This window comes from Salvelinus namaycush, chromosome 4 (genome assembly GCF_016432855.1).
Source record: "Salvelinus namaycush isolate Seneca chromosome 4, SaNama_1.0, whole genome shotgun sequence".
Taxonomy (NCBI): Eukaryota; Metazoa; Chordata; class Actinopteri; order Salmoniformes; family Salmonidae; genus Salvelinus; species Salvelinus namaycush.
In genome coordinates this window covers 22461598-22486696 of record NC_052310.1, presented here as the reverse complement: position 1 = coordinate 22486696, position 25099 = coordinate 22461598, and the positions used below count along the sequence as shown (strand labels likewise).

General features: G+C 41.2%; 5 protein-coding genes across 5 annotated transcripts; 3 read left to right on the top strand and 2 right to left on the bottom strand.

Moving 5' to 3' along the window:
• Positions 1–217: 217 nt before the first annotated feature.
• Positions 218–2381, bottom strand: LOC120046323. Its single transcript, XM_038991463.1, has 9 exons — positions 2202–2381; positions 1987–2068; positions 1601–1820; positions 1374–1441; positions 1216–1271; positions 931–1019; positions 745–818; positions 486–609; positions 218–324 (listed from the first exon to the last, which is right to left on the bottom strand). The coding sequence occupies exons 1-9, from the start codon at positions 2334–2336 to the stop codon at positions 315–317; spliced, it is 858 nt and encodes a 285-aa protein (XP_038847391.1). The 5' UTR covers positions 2337–2381; the 3' UTR covers positions 218–314.
• A 334-nt stretch (positions 2382–2715) lies between these two features.
• LOC120045534 (transmembrane protein 205-like) lies at positions 2716–4813 on the top strand. Its single transcript, XM_038990437.1, has 4 exons — positions 2716–2810; positions 3399–3507; positions 3664–3827; positions 4006–4813. Exons 2-4 carry the CDS (start codon positions 3408–3410, stop codon positions 4306–4308), a joined length of 567 nt encoding a protein of 188 aa, XP_038846365.1. The 5' UTR covers positions 2716–2810; positions 3399–3407; the 3' UTR covers positions 4309–4813.
• Positions 4814–6833: 2020 nt separating this feature from the next.
• Positions 6834–16900, top strand: LOC120046321 (ras-related protein Rab-3D-like). Its single transcript, XM_038991461.1, has 5 exons — positions 6834–7052; positions 11471–11710; positions 13944–14062; positions 14148–14272; positions 14475–16900. The coding sequence occupies exons 2-5, from the start codon at positions 11471–11473 to the stop codon at positions 14660–14662; spliced, it is 672 nt and encodes a 223-aa protein (XP_038847389.1). The 5' UTR covers positions 6834–7052; the 3' UTR covers positions 14663–16900.
• Positions 16901–17868: 968 nt separating this feature from the next.
• On the top strand, positions 17869–23175 carry LOC120046320 (erythropoietin receptor-like). The gene is made up of 8 exons (XM_038991460.1): positions 17869–18152; positions 18525–18660; positions 18853–19019; positions 19116–19267; positions 19417–19573; positions 19725–19812; positions 19945–20032; positions 20201–23175. Exons 1-8 carry the CDS (start codon positions 18053–18055, stop codon positions 20903–20905), a joined length of 1593 nt encoding a protein of 530 aa, XP_038847388.1. The 5' UTR covers positions 17869–18052; the 3' UTR covers positions 20906–23175.
• Positions 23128–25094, bottom strand: LOC120045784. Its single transcript, XM_038990715.1, has 3 exons — positions 25074–25094; positions 24856–24978; positions 23128–24397 (listed from the first exon to the last, which is right to left on the bottom strand). Exons 1-3 carry the CDS (start codon positions 25092–25094, stop codon positions 23852–23854), a joined length of 690 nt encoding a protein of 229 aa, XP_038846643.1. The 3' UTR covers positions 23128–23851.
• Between the last annotated feature and the right edge of the window lie 5 nt (positions 25095–25099).

Here is a 25099-nt window from a genome sequence, read left to right as displayed (position 1 = left end):
ATCAAACACATGGAAATAATGTATTAATGAGTTTGATTACCATTTAATTTATTCTGTTCCAGCCATTACTATGAGCCCGTCCTCCCCAATGAAGGTGCCACCAACCTCCTGTGTTTAATAGTCTACAGTACATAATTATTGATTAAAAAAAACTGCCTTTTATGGGAATTATTGATAAAGAAATGTGTTGAATGCACAAAGCTCAAACAGAAAATAATTGTCAGTGTAGACCAAATTTTATTTTATTTGGCTGTCATAAAGAAGACAGTGCGAGACAAGGTAGGGCAAAAGGTAGAGGATTCCAGCTATGAACTTTATTTCCTTCTGCAACAGAGACAAAATTAAGAATTAACTTCTAATGTGGTTTACCCTTATAACATATACATAAAATTAAGTGTGCTTATTAATTAGATGATGACATGAATTACTGTTGTCAGTAATAGATGAGAAACAGCAAAGCAGGATATTAGTGTGCTTTCATTTACCTGGCAGACACATTGATTTCCTCTTTGATCTTTGGTGTCATTCCTTTGGCACATGTTCCACTTTGCCCTTCATCTGAATCTGAATTGGCTGGCATAACCCTCTGTCCTATTCGTTCAGTTCGGCCTAGTATGCGATGCAGGAGACCATGCACACAGCAATAAAAACTGATCTCAGCAAACAGAAAAATACACTTTGTATTTCAATGCAAATGCTGCATCTTTTGTAGATCAACAGCAAGTTAATTACCAGATATCTTACCTGTTTTATTGGGAGCCTTGCCTTTCGATATTGTTATAGTCTGAAGCTTATTCTGTAACTCAGAAACATCTGATCTAGGGGAGAACACTTGTTATAGGGATGCATCATCATAATTCCTTTAGTAATAGCAGTCTGTCAGATTGCTTGCCATGCTCGTCTACTCTAACCTCACCCCAGAACTTTCACCTTGCATTTGACCTGAGCATGTCCTGAGGCCTCTGCAGTTTGAGAGCGTCGTCCTTCATCTGATAGCTGTCAATCATCCTCTCCAAGCACTGAAAATGGAGACAGATAGACACATATTCCAGAACATGTCACATAACATTAGATAAGCTTCAGCAGTCCAAATCATTATAGCCCAAGTACAGTTCAGAAGATTGTTTCAAGTGTAAAGTTTGTATAATTTGTTTGATGAGTGAAATCATTCAGGTCAAAGTGATTTGGGGGAGAGAAATGTGAGCTCTGAAATACCATATCTTTGCAGTACTTCTCTGTCAATCTGCGCATTGTTTCATCTCTTAGTTTTTCTAAAAAGGAAAGGAAAACTTGAGTAAGGTTTTAAAAAACCCTCCATTAGAACAACATCATGGAAGAGGGTCTTGTTCTGAAAAACATAAAATCAAACTTGCTAAGCAGGCCATGAATGTTGTGGACTTCCTCCCTTAGCTCAGCAATCTGCTCCCACAGGACTCTTCGACTGAAGAAACAGACAACATACACAGAAAAAAATGGAGAGGGAAATACATGTTATTACTGCATTAGCCCACTGAGCTAAAGTCTACTTATCATCATGCAAGTGTAGTTCACCAAAGTATCCCCACCACACCACACTTCAGACTGCCTTATCCAGATCTACCTGTGGTAGAGTTCCTGAGAGATGTGGTTGATGGCAGCCTGCCTCTGGATGTCTGAGGGGTGAGTGCTGGAGCAGGAGGCTTGGAGAGTAGGACAGGAGCAGGGAGAGTGGGACAGGAGGCTGTGCAGGTAGTGGAGCTCAGTGTAGACCTCACAGCGTAGGCCCTCAAAACGCTCCTCGAGGTGCTGTGCAACATGTGCAGCCAAATGGTTCACCTCGGCTGGAGGAACAAGGACAGTTTATGTCATCTTTAAGTCGTTGTTATGACAGTGCTATTTAGCCCTTATGACAAAGGGTTCAACTCAAGTAAACAGTAATAATAATAATAATCAGGGAATCAAGAGTCAGGTGTGTTTCAGGCGTGATTGTGTTGTGTCCTCCCTTACATTGAAGGACTGCCATGGTATTGAGATTCTGGGTTCTCTCTGCCTCGTGCATGAATAGAGTTTTGCACAGGGAATCAATAGTCTACAAAACAACAAATATTAATTGAAACAATATCCCCTGAATAAAACAGTAACCAAAACAAGCCACCAAAGAAAACAGTAGACAATCGTGAATATGGGAAAAATACTACATTTTACAGGAAGCAGTTGGTCACCTTGGCTTGTGTTTCAACCTCTGACCTAATTCTTTCCACAACATCTCGGAGAGACTCCTGAGATTCACCTACTGCTACTAGAAGACAACTCAAGAAACTCAGTGAACAATGACTATGCAGTATTACACCAGGCATTGTCAAGTTATGTTAGTTTCTGATGATCACATTGACACAATAACACTTACACACCTTCAGCAGGAAGGAGCGGTGGTTCACACTGAAACAACAATCGACATTGTATTAAAAATCATTCTAACAAACTATTTTGGTACTGTATGACATTGAGTGCCAAATGTGTTTTCAACTCACCAAGGCCCTCTTGTCGACCATGTCAACTGACATGAGCTAAGTAAATTGTAAGTGGGTGGATAAAAACGGCGTCACAATGACAAGGCGGGGCCGTAAAAATCGATACGTTCTATCTCACTGATGATTGGTTCGTGGGTTATAACTCAACGTAATATTCATTCTGTAATGATGTGATTTGTAGATATTGCTTGGTGGGCGTGGTTAATGGAAATTGACGTTTGAGAGAGGAAGTGTTGTTCTAGTGTTCGATCAACGGGAGTTGCGAAGAGTGTTTCCCTTCAGTCAACATACCACATCCAGGTAGTTATTTTTCAGTTGAGTTAAGGAAAAAGTAAGACAAACAAGTGAAAAGCCACTTTCCTCTCTTTGGAATGCACTGCAACACTACATGCGCGCAGTTGTGTAACTCACCTAACGTTAGCTACGAATTACTATGTTAGCTGACTAACGTCAGATGAGTTGTGCTAGCGAAATTTGTAGTTTATCTGACAAATGCCATTCCACTTATGGTTTCCAATTCCCAAAATGTGATATTGAATTAAGTATTTAATCCTCAATTAACAGTATACCATTTTTCGAATTTTTGTTTGTTAGATAGCTAGCTATCCAACTTTGAAGTATTAGTCTTAGTAAACTGGTCAGAACTCTTATCTCTCGAAGCCACTATCACTTGCATGCTAATCAAGCTTGCACGTGTTGACGGACCACTTTCCAGTCCTCAAATGATGCTGTTTGAAGGGGCTTCCAAAGGTCTTTGTTGAATTAGAGTGCTTTTGAGTGGGGATGTGTTTTTTGGTTTTATGTCCCCAATGCTGTAATGGAACTTAATAATTTATCTGGGTTGCTTGCTAACATTTATCTGGGACTTTTTCTCTTTTTGTCCCCCAGATTAATACCATGGTCACAGAAGGGGAGCCTACAGATTTGGTGAAAGTGCTGCACCTGCTGGTGCTGTCCTTTGCATGGGGAATGCAGTTGTGGGTCTCCTTTATAGCAGGTGATGATAGGGGATGAGCAGAGGAAATCTGTTAGATTGTAGGGTTTTGCAAACACTCGAAGTGGCATATCAAAAGAAGCCAAGATTAAGAACTTGAGGCACAGTATTTGTCTCCCCATTTCTCTCACTTACATTATCCCTTTTTCCCACCCACAGGTGTTGCACTGGTGAAGCAGGTAACACGGCACACCTTTGGGCTGGTGCAAAGCAAGCTGTTCCCTGTCTATTTCTATTGCCTACTGGGCAGTAACTTTGTCAGCCTTGCTGTGTATGCAGTCTACCACCCCAGAGAGCTGCTGGATTGGCACGAAAGCCTGCAGGTCATATCACATTCTATTTTGTAATTTAGGGCAGGATTCAATCTGTACCGCTGAAGCGTTACAGATTGCACAATCGACATGTAAAGATTATTTCCGATTTAGATAATGGTTGTATCTACATTATAGACGTCACCTATGTCATCGACAATTCTGAATAAAAATTGTTCTTCCCCTATAGATGGCTCTGTACTTTGTGGCAGTCATCATGGCAGGTCTAAATGCACAGTGGTTTGGCCCGTCTGCCACAGAGGTCATGTTCAAGCTGCGGGAAGTGGAGCAGGAGCATGGTCTGGGGAACCAAATAGGGATAGGGAGCCAGAGGGAAGCCTACGCCAAACTCAGGGAGCAGGACCCCAAGTACAAGGCCTACAAGAGCACCTTTGGCCACTATCATGGCCTGTCCAACCTATGCAACCTGATTGGGTTTATCTGCACAACCACCAACATAGTGTACACAGCTCTCAATTTACACACCATTTAGAGATTGTGTATATGTAGTGTTTGGTGACAGGTTTTCATATTGTCTTTCAATGAGGGGATGTATGTATCAAGTGTCTCAGAGTAGGAATGCTGATGTAGGATTTTTGCCTTTAAATCACAATAAATAAGATTCCATAGGTTTCTGATCTGAACAATCAGATCAGCTCTGGAATAAAAATCTGAAAAGATCTGATGTGATTGGTCAAGACCAATTAGTGGGAAAAAAATATCAGAATTGGCTACTTGTGTAAACACAGCTTTAGGCATATTACATATGGGTCTGATCTTAGTTCAGCACTCCTAATGAGACGCTTGATGCATTCGGCTCCCGAACATAACGCTTAACCATATTTTTAAAATGTGCCTTTTTAATCTAATTGTTTCACCTGTCAATAGAAAACATAGCACACAATGTCAAAAGATTTCAACGTATTTTTGGTCTTTCCCTTGTCAAACCGGGAAAGGATGAATGTAATAAAATGAAATAAAAAATAATAATAACGTTAGTGATCCTCTTTTGATTTCCCTACAATTATTGTTCATTTTACATTGATGTACTTGAAGGGTAGAGCTGAAGTATAATGTTCAGTGATCCTGATAATGTTTCAAAACGGAGGTTTAACACTTACACAGAACTTGTAGATACATTTTTTGTTGTTGTTGAAAAGCACAAGATTCTGGACTGTTATGAAATGGGACATTGTATTGCTTGTGACTTCCACTAGAGGGTAATGTCTGCAAAAAACCCTTTTTACAATCATTAGGTGGATATTTTTTAACAACATAACATTTAGTGCAGGGTTGTTGCACAGAATTATGTACTGTGAATAAATTACAATTATGGAAATTCCTACAAATAATGAATTCAATAGCACCAATAATATTGTTAAGTCATCTTTGATGTTGAAACAAGAAAAAAATAGATCAGTTTTAGTTATTACCCTTGATGGAAGCAGGAAATGCACTCCTACAGTTTGAGCATTTTCTTTGGAAAATCATGTGCAATACAGGGTCAATAACATGCAACATATTGAGACCAGACCACACAGTTGGTGCCCACCTCTTGAATAGACTGGTTCTAACTTCATTATTGTGATGTACATCATGTAAAAATAATAATAATAACAGCTTTGAATAAATGGACCGACAAGTGCTTTACTGGCAAGCCTGGGAGGAGAGGGATGTCTTAATAAAGTTAGAATATCACTAATGGATAACTGGACAGAACCCAAAACTAATGGTGTTTCAGAGTGAGTGAAAAGGCTTCTACAACCTACATGTTGTAATGTATTAGTCTGGTTGTTTTAGCTGTATGCATGTATGTATCTTTATTAGTGTTAATGTCAAACTACAATGTTGAGATTTTGACTCAAAACAGTTTACAGTGACAGATCATCAAGATGAAACCGTTTGGTATGGAAAGTACAGGGAGAGTGACAGTGTCATAAGAAATCTTGTATAGATTCCTTATCATGCCTATACTGTATGTCTCTCAGCAGTCTGGGCCACTCTTGGATCAGAAGGAAATACTTCCTCTTGAGATGAGCCTTGTCAGACAGGCTTAAGTGGCACCAGGAAATGGCATTCTTTTAACTCCAGCAGCACAAGTTCACCTACTCTCTGATTAGGTGAGATTTCAAGAGAAATCTCTCCCTATCTAATTAGAGGTAAACCAGGCCACCAATTCTTTGTTTATTTTTCAAAAAAAGGAAAAGAGACCAAATTATTTACAGATATGCAGGTACACCACAACCAAACTCATTTACTCCCCATGTTACATTACCCAGATACCACAGCAGGTCAATGAGCCACAAACTGGTGGTATGGTGGATATGGTGCTGCTGGTAGTGACTATGAGCAAGTGTCTAAAACAGGATTTCCTAAACCCGGTCCTAGGTGCACGTTTTGTTTTCATGCCTATCACTAACCACAGGATGTTGGTGGCTTTGATTATTTGAATCAGCTGAGTAGTGCTTGGGCAAAAAACAAAACGTGCACCTAAAGGGGGCCCCAAAACCGAGTTTGGGAAACCCTGGGCTAAAACACCAGGAAGTGTCATGGATGTGCACTTATTCACTCATGGAAATAATTCTGATTTATTAACTGGTGGATGCTTTTCCAAAGTTGGCATACCATATCTGCACGAAAATGTTAACTTACACAACATTTTAGAATCTAAGCCCAGTGATCTCATTAGTGTATTTCTAATGATCTGCAACTCTGCATTATCAAATGTTGAGTTATACTTAATAAATTATGAGGTTGGCAGACTGCAGAGCATCTCTGAAGTTCAGATCAGAAGACTGACCCAGCTCAGAATATTCTCTATTTTATTCAACAATTTAATACACATTAACATCAGTCAAACACAAACATACTGTAAATGTTGCCTTGATTTGTGAAAACTCTTATTTCGAAACAGGCTAGAGCTGAGTGAGGGATCATAAAGTACAGGAAATTTGCTCTCTGGAAGTGTGTGAGAGAGATTATAGCTGTGTGAATACTGTCGTGTGAGTGATCACAACACTGACTGCTGCGCTCTCGAAGGGTGCTCCTTTGTACACAAACGAGATCCGGGAGCTGCCTGTTCTATTCCGCAAACGCTCAGAGGAAAACGGCGAGGCAGAAAGCGGTGGGCGGAAAGAGAATTTAGGTTGTTGAAGACCCTAGGGAACTTTCACTCTTCACTTGAAAGGAAATAACATTGACGGTTAAAGTCAAAGAAATTCCGTTTCCATAGATTAGGTAAGTGGTTGGAAAAAGTTTGGTCAATATTTTCTGCGCCTTTGTCCAGCTTCCTTCATGTCCAAACGAAAATAATTTGCTGGGCATTATATTCTCGTTTACTTAACTCAATTTAATGTACACTGGACTTAGTTTGACATGTTTCTATAATGTGACAACAGGTTTTCGAGCCCTCGCCAATTAATCCTCGAGGCTCGAGCACCTGGTGCGATTTGAAGTACCGAAAGGACAAATTGTCAGCTATGGATTTTCTTCACCCCCATTCTCTTTCTAGGGTCTACTTTGGCAGTTCTATATCATATAGAGTTATAGCTGTCAAACTCTAGGCGGCATTTGCCTTATCCCTACAGTTTTCAGCCATTAGTTTCATCCACGACTCTCATGTGAACTAAAATCCCGACGCTGTGTTTCAACGTTTTGAAATGTCAAAACATTGCTTGCTGTGGCCTTTGTATTAGCGATAAAGAATCCTTCAAATAAAAAAAATGTACAGATCTATACAGCTATGGGTGCCTCCATCTGACAAAACTACACCTCCCGAGTTACGCTTACATACAGGTGTTCAGAGCACGCTCCATAGCTAATTAGCACAGGTGGTCGCCTCTTATCTTCAGTAAACAAGCTCTGTAACATGGAGATATGGCCTTGTGGTAACACTAACCACAGGAGGTTGGTGGCACCTTAATTGGGGAGGACAGGCTCGTGCTAATGGCTGGAGTGGAATGGTTCAAACACATCAAACACATAGGTTCCATGTGTTTGATGCCATTCACTCCTTTCCAGCCATTATTATGAGTCGTCCTCCACTGACACTAACCCTATCAAGGTGTATCAATTCAACCTTTTTAAATGATTTCTCACTGATATGAAAGATAAGGTCCTTACGCTTCCAAAACAGACACTTGTTAATGTTCAGATTAAGCATCGGGGCTCTTAACAAAACTCCCCCATACAGAAGATGCCTTTGTCCAATAACTTATGTGTAATGTAATGAAACAGAGTCATGATCAAGGGCTTATAGAGATGGAGAATGGACACTTGACAACTTTCAATATGATGGGTAGAGAGTGAGTTGACAAGTATAGGCCTACTTATTGTGCTATTCATTTGAGCTTGTCCAGGTATACTGAAACCACTACATTTTACTAACCTACTTCCTTCACCTGTGTTTACGACCATTATTTTATAGGGAACAGACAGCTGCCAACCAATCAAGAGTTAATTTCCTATAACAGCCAGGGACCTTACTCTGTAAACAGTGCCAGCTGAGAGACCACAATAGGCCTATTCACCATAATGGACTCTTTTATTTGTTTTACAGAACAAATGCTTCTCCAGTGCATAAAAAATTACTCCCATTTCAACTCTACTAAGTGGAGGCCTGTTCTGTGATGACAGTGATGTAAAATCTGTCCCGTCAGAGATGTACCCGATTATTGTGGCAGATGGTGTGGCATGCCAGTATTAAATTCATCACCCACTGGTCAAAGTAATCTAATGCTACTTGTCCACAAACAGTTTTGGCCATGTGTTTCTCAACACTTCAGCATTCAGTAACTTTGGTCTCTAATATCTTAGAATAATTTGGACATTATGACTGCAGCATTGGGATGGATTATGTAATATTTTTATTGTACAATTGGATATTGAATTGAGTGATATTGGATATTGTAGGCTACTCATTGCCTCAGCAGCACAACAGTTGTCACAGATTTAGGGTAGAAACAGTTTCCCCAAATATTATTTTGCCTTAAGACTTCTTGAGCCACAGTGTAAATGTGCATGATGTGACCAGGATTTAGCAGGCTTATGTTCTGAAAGGAAAACAACATTTGATCCAATGGGTTTCCCGCATATTCTTTGTACACACAGTGTGGGACCTATGATCCAATGACTTCAGACCCACAAAGCAATGGTCAGATGAAAGTTTGATCTTTACAAAATCCTTTTGGCCTTTACATCATGCATTTGCCTTATTTAACACATTTACCGCACAGATCATCCCCCATGTTAAAAGTAAGGGGCAGTGACTCACTCTCACACCCCTATAATCTCGGTGGGCACAAACATGGAATCATAGATACAGCTTCAACAAGAGATTTTCTTTGCCCCACAATAGGGTCTGTGAACTAAAGGTCGACTGATTAATCGGAATGGCCAATTTAATTAGGGCCGATTTCAAGTTTACATAACAATCGGTAATCAGCATTTTTGGACACCGATCATGGCCGATTACATTGCACTCCACGAGGAGACTGCGTGCCAGGCTGGCTACCTGTTATGCGATTGCAGCAAGGAGCCAAGGTAAGATGCTAGCTAGCATTAAACGTATCTTATAAAAAAACAATAAATCTTAACATAATCACTAGTTAACTACACATGGTTGATGATATTACTAGTTTATCTAGCTTGTCCTGCGTTGCATATAATCGATGCAGTGCCTGTTAATTTATCATTGAATCACAGCCTACTTCGCCAAACAGGTGATTTAACAAGCGCATTCGCGAAAAAAGCACTGTCGTTGCACCAATGTGTACCTAACCATAAACATCAACGCCTTTCTTAAAATTAATACATAAGTATATATTTTTTAAACGTGCATATTTAGTTAATATTGCCTGCTAACATGAATTTCTTTTAACTAGGAAAATTGTGTCACTTCTCTTGCGTTCTGTGCAACAGAGTCAGGGTATATGCAGCAGTTTGGGCCGCCTTGCTCGTTGCGAACTGTGTGAAGACCATTTCTTCCTAACAAAGACAGCCATCTTCGCCAAACGGGGAATGATTTAACAAAAGCGCATTTGCGAAAAAAATGCACAATCGTTGCACGAATGTACCTAACCATAAACATCAATGCCTTTCTTAAAATCAATACACAGAAGTCTATTTTTTTTTTACCTGCATATTTAGTTAAAAGAAATTAATGTTAGCAGGCACTAAACTAATTTGCCAGAATTTTACATAATTATGACATAAGATTGAAGGTTGTGCAATGTAACAGCAATATTTAGACTTATGGATGCCACCCGTTAGATAAAATACGGAACGGTTCTGTATTTCACTGAAAGAATAAACGTTTTGTTTTCGAAATTATAGTTTCCGGATTTGACCATATTAATGACCTAAGGCTCGTATTTCTGTGTGTTATTATATTATAATTAAGTCTATGATTTGATAGAGCAGTCTGACTGAGCGGTGGTAGGCAGCAGCAGGCTCGTAAACATTCATTCAAACAGCACTTTACTGCATTTGCCAGCAGCTCTTCGCAATGCTTCAAGCATTGCGCTGTTTATGACTTCAAGCCTATCAACTCCCGAGATTAGGCTGGCAATACTAAAGTACCTATTAGAACATCCAATAGTCAAAGGTATATGAAAGACAAATGGTATAGAGAGAAATAGTCCTATAATAACTACAACCTAAAACTTCTTGCCTGGGAATATTGAAGACTCATATGAAAGCTGGTGGTTCCTTTTAACATGTTCTCATGTTCTGAGCAAGGAACTTACACGTTAGCTTTTTTACATGGCACATATTGCACTTTTACTTTCTTCTCCAACACTTTGTTTTTGCATTATTTAAACCAAATTGAACATTATTTCATTATTTATTTGAGACTAAATTGATTTTATTGATGTATTATATTAAGTTAAAGTGTTCATTGTTCATTCAGTATTGTTGTAATTGTCATTATTACAAATATATATATATACAAATTGTTCGATTAATCGGTATCGGCTTTTTTGGTCCTCCAATAATCGGTATCGGTGTTGAAAAATCCTAATCGGTCAACCTCTACTGTGGACCGTCCTCTACATTCCCCTTTGTTGTTAAATATCACTTCTTCTTAAGATGGCCATGCTGAGCTAACTGGCCTGTCACACTAATGGGCCTGGCGGCTATGTTCTGGACCGGTTTCCAAGGAGACAGTCCTCATCAGAGGGAAGCTGTGGTGTGCAGCCCTGATTGTTCAGCTGAGGACGAGGGGGGAGACCATGGACTCTCTTTTCACGCCCATTCCTTGCAGTCATTACACCCACTTTCAGGAACGAGTGACAGACACTAAAAGGTCTTTATGGTGTGCAATTTGATACCCAGTGGCAGATGCTGCAGCCTGCAAGTGACTGAGTCATAATAGCTATGACGAGCAGGTTTTGAAAACTCCCCGCAACCTGTCATTACTGGATCATAACAATTTAGGGGACTGGACCTGGCCTGTTGCTTTTACCTACCAACTGTTGAGTTGTATTGGTATGAAATTCAAAGACTCATATCAAATGTTATTAGTCACATGCGCCGACTACAACAGGTGTAGACCTTAGTGAAATGCTTACTTACGAGCCCCTAACTTGATGATTTGGTGTTTAATTCACCCTGAGCTGAAGTATCACCTCTCACACCTCTGCCTTCCCCTCTAGATGGCGTCAGTGAATGACTCTCGCCTTCAGCAGCAGCCTGCCCAGAAGGATGCGGCTGACCAGAACTTTGACTACATGTTCAAGCTGCTGATCATTGGCAACAGCAGTGTGGGGAAGACCAGCTTCCTGTTCCGCTATGCTGATGACTCCTTCACCTCAGCCTTTGTCTCCACCGTGGGCATAGACTTCAAGGTCAAGACCGTCTTCCGCAATGAGAAAAGGATAAAGCTACAGATATGGGTGAGTTAGCCTTATGCATTTTGTAACACATGCCAGCCATGGTCTCTACAACATGATTGCCACCTTTGTGCCACATTTCTGCCATTATAGTGGACTCTCATACACATCCCATCAAGAGGAAAGTTGTCTTCTGTATTAAACCAGAATATAAATCCATAGGCTAAATCCTTCGCTATTGAATTGAGTTTTTATGACAGATGGCTGATAATTCTATAGTGGGTCAATCACCAACTTTCATCTGCAAGGCCCTTGCATTTTACACAGTGGTGTAAAAATGCTTTGAAGTACTAAAGTCATTGTTTGGGGATACTTTACTTTACAATTAATTTGACAAATTTTACTCAATTTTATTACAAAGAAAATATGTACTCTTTTACTCCCATACACTTTCCTTGACACCCAAAAGTATATATTACATTTCGAATGCTCAGTCAGGGCATCAATATGGTCCAATTCACACACCTATCAATATAACGCCTCTGGTGGACTCACTAAACACAAACTACATTTTTAAAAGATGTTGGAGTGTGCCCCTGGCTTTCTGTAAATCATCCCATCGGGTTTGCTTAATATAAGGAATTAGATTTATAGCATGTCATTTTTTACCTTTACTCAAGTATGACAATTTAGTATTCTTTCCACCACTGTAATTAAGTACATTTAAAACCAGACACTTTAAGACTTAAGTAGTATTTTACTGGGTGACTTTCACTGGAGTCATTTTCTATTGAGGTATCTTTGCTTTTACTCAAGTATGACAATTTTAGTACTTTTTCCACCAATGATTTTACCCTCCGTCTCTCTTGTATGTTTTGCTGAAAACTTGGTTTCTCATCTCAAGCTACTGCATTGTGTTGCTGCTGCTTGCACCACATGCCCTAGAGACTTGAAGGCTGTGTTTGGACAGGCAGACCAATTCTGATCCATTTTCCACATCAGATCTTTTTCAGAGCTGAACTGATTGGTAAAAAGAACTGATTCGAAAAAAATATCAGGTTCTGTGGAAATACTTGAATTACAGGGCTACCAGATTTGTACAATTTATTTCTATGTAGCCTAGTCCCCTGACGTCTGAAAGTGTTTCAAGGCAAACTATTTTCACGTACAGTGAATGCTGTTTAAACAAGACAAACATCCTATATGGTATTGTATTCAATCAAGATGAATCAGCAGCAACCGTGTCCACACCAATGTACACACCAATGTACACACCGAAACCAAGCTGACTGACGCACTGACCCTGTTTCCACCTAGGACACGTGATTTGGCTTAATGTCGTCAGTGGTGGCTGGGATCACTGAATGCCATCTGATGAGTTTCAAATCAGAGAAGAATAAAACCCTCCTCAGTTTGCCTCATACATTGGAGGTGTGGAAGTAGCAACCATGTCCAATAAATGAGTCCTGGCTTCGAGAGCAAGTGTACAGTTAATGAACAACCCTATGTGGATGGCCAGGGGCGTTTAATCCGCAGTGTCCTGTTTTCACTCAAACCCTCTGAGCCTCGCCAATCTATGAAGAGTGTACAGGTGGTGCCCTGTCCACACTGCTGCAAGCTTTCCTCCGCGTGTGTGGCATGAGAAAGGCTTGAAAGGCTTTACCAAGCGACGGCCAAGGATAGTTGCCGTGCCAATTTAATCCCCTCACCTGCGTGACAATTTTTTTTCATGTTCACCTTTTCTAGGGAAGCAACTCTGACATCACACTCAACCTCTACTTAATTGAAAGATGTTTCCGATAAACAGGTCTCTACAGCACCAGAGAGCTGTTATCGACATCTGACGCTCTCCGTGTTCTTTTTGTTCTTACTGGGTTTTTGTTAGTGGGCCAGGGTTTGTTGTTTGACAAGAAGTTATGTTGACGGACATGGCAAATGTAGATGTTAGTCTGTTTAATCATGTATCTGACACTTTCATTTCTAATAGTCTGAAGTTAACAGTGGCTTTGGGTGGGAAGGTTTAGGCTGATAGGACAATTTAAAGGACAAAGCACTATCACAGAAATGTTTATTTCTATCAATTTTGTATGTTCAAAAAAAAAAGAAGATTAATTGTAGTCTTTTCTAGACCTGCTGAATATTTACAAGCGTATACACACACACATTCACCTCTAGCATCTCAAGTCTGTAGGCCTTAGTCAATATTGCCCCCTTCTGGTCTCACAAAATACGACACAATTTAACATGTTCCCAAACCCAACCTGTAAAGAATGACCAGCCATCATGTTTCCCACAGGACACAGCGGGACAGGAGCGCTACCGTACCATCACCACAGCCTACTACAGAGGAGCCATGGGCTTCCTGCTCATGTATGACATCACCAACCAGGACTCCTTCAACGCTGTGCAGGATTGGTGAGTGAAAGGTTCCATCATTTCCATATTGACCCTGCTGCCTTCTCAGACTGTGCATTCGTCTACTCTCACCTCGGTCATACAGGGCAACTCAGATTAAGACATACTCTTGGGACAACGCACAGGTGATCCTGGTGGGAAACAAGTGTGAACTGGAGGATGACAGGCTAGTCCCCACAGAGGATAGCCAGAGACTGGCCAAAGATCTTGGTGAGTACCATCCACAACAGCATGCAGTCTTCGCAAAGACTATACACCGAGTTCACACTACCACAGCATACTGACCTCATGAGAACACACACATATAGCAGGGGACACCGAACACTTAAGCCTAAATATCTCATCTGCTTTTCTTGAAATCTCTCCACAGTAAGTAATTACTCTACTCAATTTCCCCGTCTCTGTCTGGCAGGGTTCCAGTTTTTCGAGGCCAGCGCCAAGGACAACATCAACGTGAAGCAGGTGTTTGAACGGCTGGTAGACGTCATCTGTGAGAAGATGAACGAGAGCATGGGCGGAGATGCCAACCTGTTGTCCAATCACAGGAGCACCAGTCTACAGGACTCGCCTCCAGAGAACCATGGGGGCTGTGGCTGCTAAATCCCGCCTCATTTCTCCTCACAGCCCCACACCAAACCCCGTCACTGTGCCTGAAGTATAGAGAGTACACCTCTCACATACACCCCAATCTCACACCCCCTAACACAGCCACTGCAGTGAAAACCATAAAGCAGCTAGCTGAGAGAGCCATCGGTCCCCTCCCCTCGGTCCATCCAGTGTTATTCCACATATCCCCTGTTCTAGTTTCTGTATTCCCTGAAAAGGCCCCATCTCTCTTGTGTACTGTGCCCCCCCCCCCCCCCCCCCCCCGGCCTCTACCACATGGCATCCCCTCTGCTCTTCTGGCACAAAAAAAATGTAAGTACTGTATTTATTGTGAGAAACCTTTTTAATGGCTTTATTTTTAAAGCAAAGCTAGTTCAAATCAGCTTAAAGAAGTGCCAATGTGAAGAAGATTTGTCATAATGAAATAGTTTCCAGTAGTCATTATTTTAGGTCATTGTTGTGTTCAGAGTTTAATGAATGAAAATATAATAGTTTAAGACTCAAACAGAGCAGAAGGTGCTTTTGTTTTGGATGCCCCCTGGCTAGATGCTCTGCTTCGAATGTATTCATTGGACTAAACTTCTCAGAATCCAAAAGCGGACAGAAAACGGCACCCCAAAACCTGATAAAAGAATACAACAAAAATCCATGTTTTCTGTCATAATCTTGATCAAAATCTAGATGGAACTGTTATTAATGAAGATGACATCATCCAGACAATCACAAAACTGAGTTATTCTGCTGCTTTGGCCTTTTGCTTCCTTATTTACATGACCTCCATGCTTTACTCTGTGATACTGAAGATGCTATTGTGCCATGTCCTCAGAATAATTGTGCACTACTATTCTTGAGACTTTAACTACTACTGCTTATGGGAAAGAGAAGGTGAAAAAGTATGAGATTCTGTTCCAAACAATGTTAGAGCAATGTTGTGCTCCAGGATGTTTGTCTGGGAGGAAGTCGTATAACACTAGTGACACTGACACGCGTCATGTGATCTGTTCTGGCATGTCCCCGCTCACCCCTCCGTGCCTCCCTTCCTACTCATTGTTTTTACACTTTCCAACCCGATTGCACAAGGCTTCAACAGTGTCCTGTAATCTGGATGTGCCAGTGTAAACTGCCTGCATTACTTGCATGATGTTACTGTACTGTTCTTACATCTAAGTTACTGTCTATGAAGTAGCCTAATTAAATCGTGGTGATTGGCCAAGCATGACACCCATGCTAATTCATTTTCCAAATCATATGCTTAAACAGAAAGACAAATGGTGCACCTAAAGCATGTACAGTACATTCCATTGTACTGCTTGGATGGCTTCAGTAGAATATGCATGTCTCTACAACTGGACTGAGGAGACATGCATCTCCCCGTTCTCCGGCCTTCTGTTACTCACAGACACTGCCATTTCCCTATCACTAGCCCCACACTGTTCACTGGCAATCAGTTAGGGACAGGCACTGTCTCTGCATGATAGCAGCCTTATGTTTTTACGCTAAAGCTGAGGGGTTGGGTCAAAGCCCGCCAAAAGTATTCATGAGCACCTACTTTCTCAAATTGCTTATCACAGACACCTATCCACCTGGATGCACAGCTGATGCTGACTCGCTGTTTGATATTAGCTGGCTGATTTGTATCAAGTGATTTCCCCTGTTCATCTCCTACCACGAGCAAGTGGTCTCGTTGTGGTGTGAAACACTTTACTGGAGACTTAACCGTTAACCTTTTATAGCTGTGTAAAAACACTATACCCACATTACATCTGCATTATGCCCAAGTTGTAAAGCTTTCTCCTGGGTGGTGTTTGTCAGTGTATTTAAATTGTGTTTTTCTTTCTGCTGCTGAAGGTAACTGGATTGAAAGTGGTGAGGTTTTACTGAAAGTCCTGAGGAGGACTTCTCTAAATCACATGCTGATGCACTGATACCCAGTTTATCTAAATACTTCAATGTCAGTTGGTTAAAAGGACCCATAACATATTTTTTGATAATTATGTTCATCTGAAGTTGTAAGTGAATCATTTTATCCTTTAAATGTTTTTCTGTGGAATTGGTTAGTTTTTGTGTAGTCTGGCATTCCATAGTTTATATAGGAGGTTTGTTATATTATTAAGGGGAACTATACTGTTGTCTTAATGTATATTTGTTTTGTTGCTATTTAAGGCTCTCTGTTTGATGGAAAATCTTATTAGAAAAGGCATATACATTGAATGTGTTTATGAAAATAAAGACTTCATTACAAAATATAAATTCTGAGTTGTTGTTTTATTGTGCAATCCTGATGCTAAATCGTTTAGATGATTAGAACTTGTGAAAGCACAACATCTATGCATTCAAGCGGACAAAGGCTTGAGACCCATGTTCTATGTGGTTAGGTTAGTCTTCATGGTGAGATCATCTATAATTTATGGCCTTACGTCCTACCTCCCTTCCCATTTGGATAAGGGGGGGTTGTGGTGTTTTTTTATCTAACGACACAGAAAACCACACTGCTGTGGTCCTCCTCAACAATAAGAGGTTTCCTGGTGCCCTTTCCTGTCACCTACCAGTTACCCACAGCCTTTGTGTCCTTTGCAGTTAATCTTCTTGCAATGTTTTGTAACCTTTTTTATATTTTTACATCATACTGTAGTCTTCCATCATATACTGGTGCCTATCAGTGATCTTCCTTAGTGCCAAATGAGAAATCCTCAGCCTGAGCCCACTAAAGTCAAGTGATGTAAGGCCAGGCTAAATTACATTCAAATGATGTAGGGTTGGGATGAGCCTAAACGCCCCCATGCTTATCACGGGACACTACCCCTTGCAATACAGATAACGCAGGTCGAGCTCAAAAACATGGGTGTAGGTCAGAGATAAGAGACCGTTTACGCTGAGTTGAGTTCACTGGCTCCATGTGGGTTTTCAGTTATTAGGCCTACCCTACTACCTGTGTATGTCTGCCACGTGCCCTCTTTGTTCCTCACAATAAGGAACCTCAATTATGCATGGCGAAAAAATAGCCCACTACAACTAAATGCAGTTGTCACTTAGAGTTGTGGCCCTCAGCTTTCTCCAAGGGTCCCTGTGGTTTGGTGGGACATATTGTCCCGTTGGAAGCATGTTGTAACCTTACTCTAGTCCCGCCCACAGACATGAGTGAAAATACTTTGTATGCTCCACCTCTACAGTTGGGTTTGAGTAAAAAGTAAACAGCTTGGCTTGGACACTCGCTCACACCTTATCTCCTGTGATGCACGCACAACTGTGTTGCACTATCCATAGTATCTCAGAGAGGCTGTCACGAAGAGAGAAGGAGACAACAGACATTTGGAGCTGGTTGCCTACCAGTTATGCAGTACAACAGAACGCGTAGGCCGCTTTGTTCTCAGAGGAGACAAAAAGATGACAAATGATAACCTGAATAAGCTGTTGGTATTTTGTGTATTATTTTGCGCTCAGAAAACGTCCATCGTGCATGGTGCACAAGCTTTGGAAACTAAAGGTAGGACTCATTTTTCCAAATAGCCTACTTGTTTTCATCACCTTCTGTAACACAAGTGTTTACAATTACAACGCTTATTTTCAATCATGTTATATTTTGTATTTCAACATAATATGTTTGATGTTTTAGATTTGGGTTAAGATAGAGACAGGTTATCAATTGTCAAAAGTTTGTGTTTCCTCGCACAATGTGGTGAATTTAATAGCTGTTAAAAATAGTTATAATAATCACTAATCAGCAATAGTCATTCCTCTGGAGCTGTTTGGAGACTTACTTTAAGTCTTCACCTGTGTTTACTAAATTGTCAAAACCAATAATGCCCCAACACACATTTTCCTTGTGGACTAAGACTTCCCTCCCTTGTCCACACAGTGGCTCTGCTGCTCCACGCTGAGCCAGAGATTCCAAAGTGCTTTGCTGAAGGGATGTCGGACCTCACCTGCTTCTGGGAGGAGGATGAGGAAAGGACTGGCTCTGCTGACCAATACTCATTCATATACACATACCAGTAAGTCATGATCAGGCAAAGCGCTCAGTTGATAATTGCTGCTACGTGTACCATATTCTCTCACCTTGTCTTGGTAGAGGGTTGCTACCTGCTATGAATATGTGTTTTGAAGAATGATCACCTCAATTTTCCATTTAGCCTAGAAACTTGATACAAAGTGTAAACAATCCAAATGTCTCTCCTCCTCTGCAGGAATGAGAACAGTAGTGAGTGTGCCGTAACTGCCCTACCAGCAGCAGGCGGCAAGAGGCTGTATTTTTGCAGGTTGTCCCAGACTCAATTATTTGTGCCCCTTGACATCCGGGTGTTTCGGGACGACCTGCTGATCCACAACCGCAGTCTCTTCATTGAACTTGTCTGTGAGTTATAGAGTTGTGGTTGTCTTTTGGGAACTATTCCATTAGTTTTTTCTCAGGATTTAGGAATTACATTTTCTTCTTATGTCTGTGTGTCAGTCCTGTTAGACCCGCCTGCCAATCTGACATTGACGAGTACAGGGACGCAGGGGCAGCTGAAGGCCAGCTGGCTGCCTCCCTCTCTCAAGTACATGGGCGACAGCATGATGTACGAGGTCAGCTACGCCATGGCAGGGAGCCACATTGGAAAGGTATGAACAACACACACTCATATCAGAGGTAGAAGTTTGTTACCAGACAAGAGAAACATTTGAAGTCCTTGTGAATAATGGTGCCGTTCCTTTCTTGGCCTTCGGCAGAGATGTGTCAATGACAACGCATTATCATCTCTTGTCTTCAGGTGGAGGAGGTGCAAGCCAGCTCTGAGCTCATCTTGCGTGGTCTGCAGTCAGGCACTAAGTACAAGGTGCGCATTCGTGTCAAACTGGACGGCGTCAGCTACAGTGGCTACTGGAGCGCCTGGACTGACCCGGTACTGATGGAAACAATGCCTGGTGGTAAGCTTCTTTCTCCTGCAGCAACATTCACACGGTCACCAAAATAATGTGCTTGTCTCGTGAGCTAAACATCTTCGTTCTATTTGTGAGGGATCCCTCCCTTGGATTTCATCCCTGGTGTAACCTTGTTGCTGTTTTATCTTATTTGCAGACTTGGACCCTCTCATCGTGTCCCTGAGTCTCATCATCTCTCTCGTCCTCACCCTGCTGTCTCTCATTGTGCTCATGTCTCATCGCAGGTCAGTTACCATCAACAACAACTTTCCAAAGTTTTTAGTCTACCACTGTAACTACACTCTTTAGTGATCTCCTTTGTAGAGACATCCTCAGTGGTGTATTTATGGAATAAGGCTGTACAATATTGTCCTCAGGTTCCTGTTGAAGAAGATCTGGCCAATCATTCCCACCCCTGAAAGCAAGTTCCAAGGCCTCTTTAAGGTTTATGGTGGTGACTTTCAGGTGAGACAAGTAAATCCAGTATTAGTCTTCGTATCCTTGGAATATGAAACTCGGTATGAAGTACCTTGTGCAGTGTTTATCTATATCCTTTGTGTGTATCGTAGTCTGTTCATCTTGACTCAATATTAGTGCAGACTCCTGAACCTCTCTCATTTGGTTTGTCAATAGGAGTGGTTGGGCCACAGCACTGGAGGCTTATGGTTGAGGCCAGCCTACTTCTACTCCGAGGAATTCCCTGCACCACTAGAGGTGCTCTCCGAGGTTAGCCTTGGTCCCGCCTTACCCAGCTCCGCTTTGCCGCCCAAGGCCTCAGAGGCACTTGGTGAGGAGGAGGATGAAGACAAGAAGCTAAAGAGGGTGGATTCTGCATTGATGGAGGGGTGGAGAGAAACCCCCCAGGAGCACTGGCCGATGGACCAGCTCCGGGCTATTCATCAGCACCCTGCACCCTGGACCCAGTCTTCTCTACTGGAGTCTCATGATGCCTATGTCACCCTCAATGCTCAGAACCACAGTGGGGAGGAGCCGCTGGACGACATATTGGAAGAAACCTTGCCCCTGCAGGTTCTCTTTGCCTCTGGAAGGACATCCTCTGAATCTCGATCAGACTTGGGCTCCTTCCAACAGAGCTCAGGATCGGGCTGCCTCTCGTCCCAGTCCAGTTTTGAGTACCCAAACCACACCTGGCCGCCCAAGGGCCCCGGGTACACCTACATGGCAGTGGCCGACTCAGGCGTCTCCATGGATTACAGTCCGATGAGCTCGAATAAGATCGATGACATTGGGAAGGGAGTTATCTATACCAATGAGTACAAGAACGAGATCCCTGCACACAGAAGACCCATAGGTACTCCCATCCACTTTGCATTCTGAAATAAGGATAAGCTATGTAACAGGCTATGAACTGAGGCTTAAAGGTCCAATGAAGCTGAAAAACAGTTGGGATGTTTGGCCAAGGCTTCTACATTGACTCCATCTTCTTGTCAGTGGAATGCAAAAAGCCAGGATGTAGGCTACTCTCATAACTATGCGATAACAGACAAAGCTAAATTTAAGCTCAAAGGCTTTGGTGAGGAAAAGTCAAAAGTATCCCTGATAAGGATTTCATAATTCTTTGGCTCATAAGCTCATTCTCACAATATCCCTTCAATCGGAAGGCAGCTGTTTAAGAAATACATGAACAACTAAAACACTCTAAAGCTGATATTATAAAACACATGTAATGTGTATATTCTTAAATCACTGGATCTTGTAGGTCAATTTATAAGGTTATTTTCTATATTTTTATTGGAATAACTAGATAAAGTTGACACTTAAATTGTAAATATTGTGTTTGTCAATTGTGTATTGTACAAGAGTATCACTAAGATGTAGCCATGGTCTTAACATGAAGCTCCTGCGAGAATGAAGAGGTACTGTAGGATGTGCAGGAATGTGTTTAGGCAATGTGTCACATTTCAGTACGATGCTATTGTACACCTCTTGCTTGCAATGCTTAGATCAACAAAGGTTGTAAAAGTCATGATGGTTCCAGTGTATGAATGTTTGTATATCTGTCTATCTAATTGTCACCTCATTGAATCTTACATATTATCATACATTTTGAGAGGCCATAATTGTTGAAACTGTAAATAATTCAAATGAAATTTTGGGGGGTTTAAATAAACACTAGTTTATTGAAAATGTAGGTAATTCCTCCCACCCAAAACAAAAATTGTGATTTGGCTAAATGTATGAGTAGATTGAAAAAAACGTCACATTTTAAGTTGTTCCATTGGTAAAAATACAGTTGTTTACATAGGCACATGTGAATATGACAATTCAATGTGGTAGGGCAAGCATACTCAACTCTAACCCTACGAGGTCCGGAGCCTGCTAGTGTTCTGTTCTACCTGATAATTGCACACACCTGGAGTCACAGGTCTAAATCAGTCCCTGACTAGAGGGGAACAATGAAAACATGCAGTTGAACTGGCTTTGAGGTCCAGAGTTTAGTTTGAGGGTGGTAGAGTATAACAATATTTTTTCCATGGCAAAATGAAAACACGAAGCAGACCAAACTCTTTAGTTCTTTAAAAACCTGTTGTATGTAAAATACTGTGTGCTATAGCTTGGAAAATAAATAAACGTGACTCTGGATGACAACAAAATTATTTGCTTCCAACATTAGCGCAGTTTTCCTAAAGAAGTTAAATCTGTTTCATGTTTTGTTTCTTTGCCAAGATTGGGATATCGTCCCGTTCCTTAGAATGTGGACAGTAGTTGAGTAGCCTAGGCATTGGGGAAAAGGGTATTTAACGTCATAACAAGTGAAGTTCACAACAATTTCCTTATATGAGTGACCTAGATCTTAGCATAATGAGCTGAGGTTCTGATCTGTCCAGAGAAGGAGCACAATCCCCTCACAGAACACAGTTATAGAACTAGTAAATAAGGGAAAATCTTTTAAAAACAAACAACGTGAACATTTGTTTAGAAAAGGCTCCAATCAAACATGTTTATTTTTTGTTTACTAACATTTAGAATATTAACTAGTTCCTAATTTGTCTATCTTTAAACCCTTTGCTTTTCAGTTATTTTCAGTGTTCATTTCTAAACAAACTGGTGAATGTTTCCTGACTTTTTCATTACATGTTATGATAATACTGTGATGATTACCTATACGGAACTTCTGACAATCTATCATTTCTGTAACTCAGTATCTCTTTATGGTCAACAAAAATGTCAATATAATGCCTGAAATATAACATAAATGTTAATCAATTCTGATGCGCTTCCATATTAGATATCTTCACAATGTTTTTTTTGTACTAATATGATTTAAAAATGTATGGCATTAAAGCAAATCAAATGTTATTGGTCACATACACCCGCAATAACATCTGCTAAATATGTGTATCGAAATGCTTGTAAACTGTGTACCATGATGTTCTTGTTGTCCTTTAGTTGAGAAAAACGTGGGGAGACATTCTAATTGTCCCTGACAGCTAATAGCTATAGATGGGTTGGTTGTTTAGCAATAAAACCAACGGATGCACAACTATGTGGCAAAATCGACGGGGTTGGCTTAGATTGTTGACAACATGTACACTATATTTCGTCTCCAATGTTTATTGAAAACATAAATAAAGGTTGTACAATGAGCACTTGTTGTCTCAAATACATAGTTACAGTTGGTGGTTAGCTAGCTAGCAAATGTATGCCATATTAGCGTAGACGTGACATCAGTCAAAACAAGACATGGTATCAAGAACAAGATAAAACTAGCTGAAATGAGCCACTTAAGATTCCCCACATGGCAGTTTCTTGTCATTGTTGCTAGCTATCTGGCCATCCAGAATGACAACAACACACGGCCTTCTGGCCCATTGAAGCGTGCGCATCGTTTTCGTGATGTTCTCTGCTGTCCCGTCTATAACATCAGCCTAATCTTCCCTTTACAAATGATCTTAGAACGCGCCACAGGCACAACGGTTAGACAGAAAAGTAATGTAAATGAGAGTTGAATGGTTGAATGTGAAGTCACATTGTGTAGGAGAGAAGACAATAGGGCAAGGGAGGAGAACAGACTCAAATTATATTGTGCCAGAGCAGTCAGAATCAGTACAATTCAGTCGGAGGAGTGGTTTAATTCACGCAAAAACCTTGCTGAAAACCTTTTGTAAACACTAGTGAAAACCATTTTGTGCATTGAAAAAAAAAAAACTGTTCCCCTTGCATCTCAGTCTTTGGTAATGCAATGGTTTGATATAACTATATACGTTTTTTGCATGCCTTTTATTTCTTCCTCGTCCACTAGTAAAAGTCATTTAATAGATTTCAAACCATTGTAAACTCCATTGAGCGATTGGGGCAAATGACCAGTCGCCATTCTCGAGCCAGACTTGAGTCCTCCTCATCCTTAGCAATAGGGGCTTCTGTCATCCCAGCACCAGAGAGGTAAACATGCCACGTGTCCTGTGGTCCTGCTACAGCAGGGGCAGAGTTCCAGTCCCGGTCCAAGGTACACCTAACCTGAAAGTAGCGGTCTAAAACTGAGAGGACAGGGTCTGAGGAGTCCCCACCAGCATGCCCTTCCCACTCGGACTGGAACGAGGCTATGATCCGACAGGAGACCAGACTAGCGGCTCTCTCTTCCAAGGTCTGTGTGAGAAATGCAGCCATGTCAAACAGCAGAGCAGAGATTTGTGCAGCAGAGGACTGCTCTGCCTGCTGAAGGCCACCACTCACTCCAGGCCCGTGCAGGTAGCCTTCCAGTCTGTCCACGATGATCAGCGACGTAGGGGCAGCAGAGGCTGATTCATGCAAAGAGGCCACGTCCTGAAGCAAATCTTCCAAGGACCTGGGGTATGAAAACGTCATTTTCTGCAATAAATTCATGCCAATAATCAGAACTGTTTGTTTAGGACTTTTCAGGAAAACATTTTCTCCCTTTGATTTTTAGGGAGGACTTGGCAGTGGGCCCATCACACATGTTTTGCGCTGATAAGTGATGCACATCTCTGTGACTGATTGGGGGTGCTTAGAGCAAGCTCTCTTATCTGCTTAGGAGGCAGGATAGTGAGAAGAGATAAGTATCCATCATTAGGCCTACCTCACAAACAAAGGACATACAAATGTATAATTAACTTGCTACATCTTCCAATAAAAGTGCTTGATGTCATAAGACATTGTTAGGTCAGTGAGCTGACCAATGATTTCAATAGGGAGTGTGGTGCTGTGTGTTATGTCATGTTGATCAAGGTAGTGCCAAATAACACAGATGCTGGAAACTAGTTAGGTAGTTGTTATTAAGGCCTAGTAGTATGTAAATAGCTAATTACCTTCAAATTGTCGGGGCTCAGGTTGGACATGGATTCTTGTAATGATCCTGGAAGGCTCTGAATTTGAACCTGAGTGAAAAATGATGAGAGCCCCAATTCAGAGGCAGCAACGAACGGTAAACGCTACAGTCTCCGACCACCAATGTACTGCATTTTGATGGTGCGATGATTTTGAAATCCTTCGTTTTTCCATTGTGTTGGATAAATGTCCTAAAGACATGCGTCAAAATATCGGCCATATCTT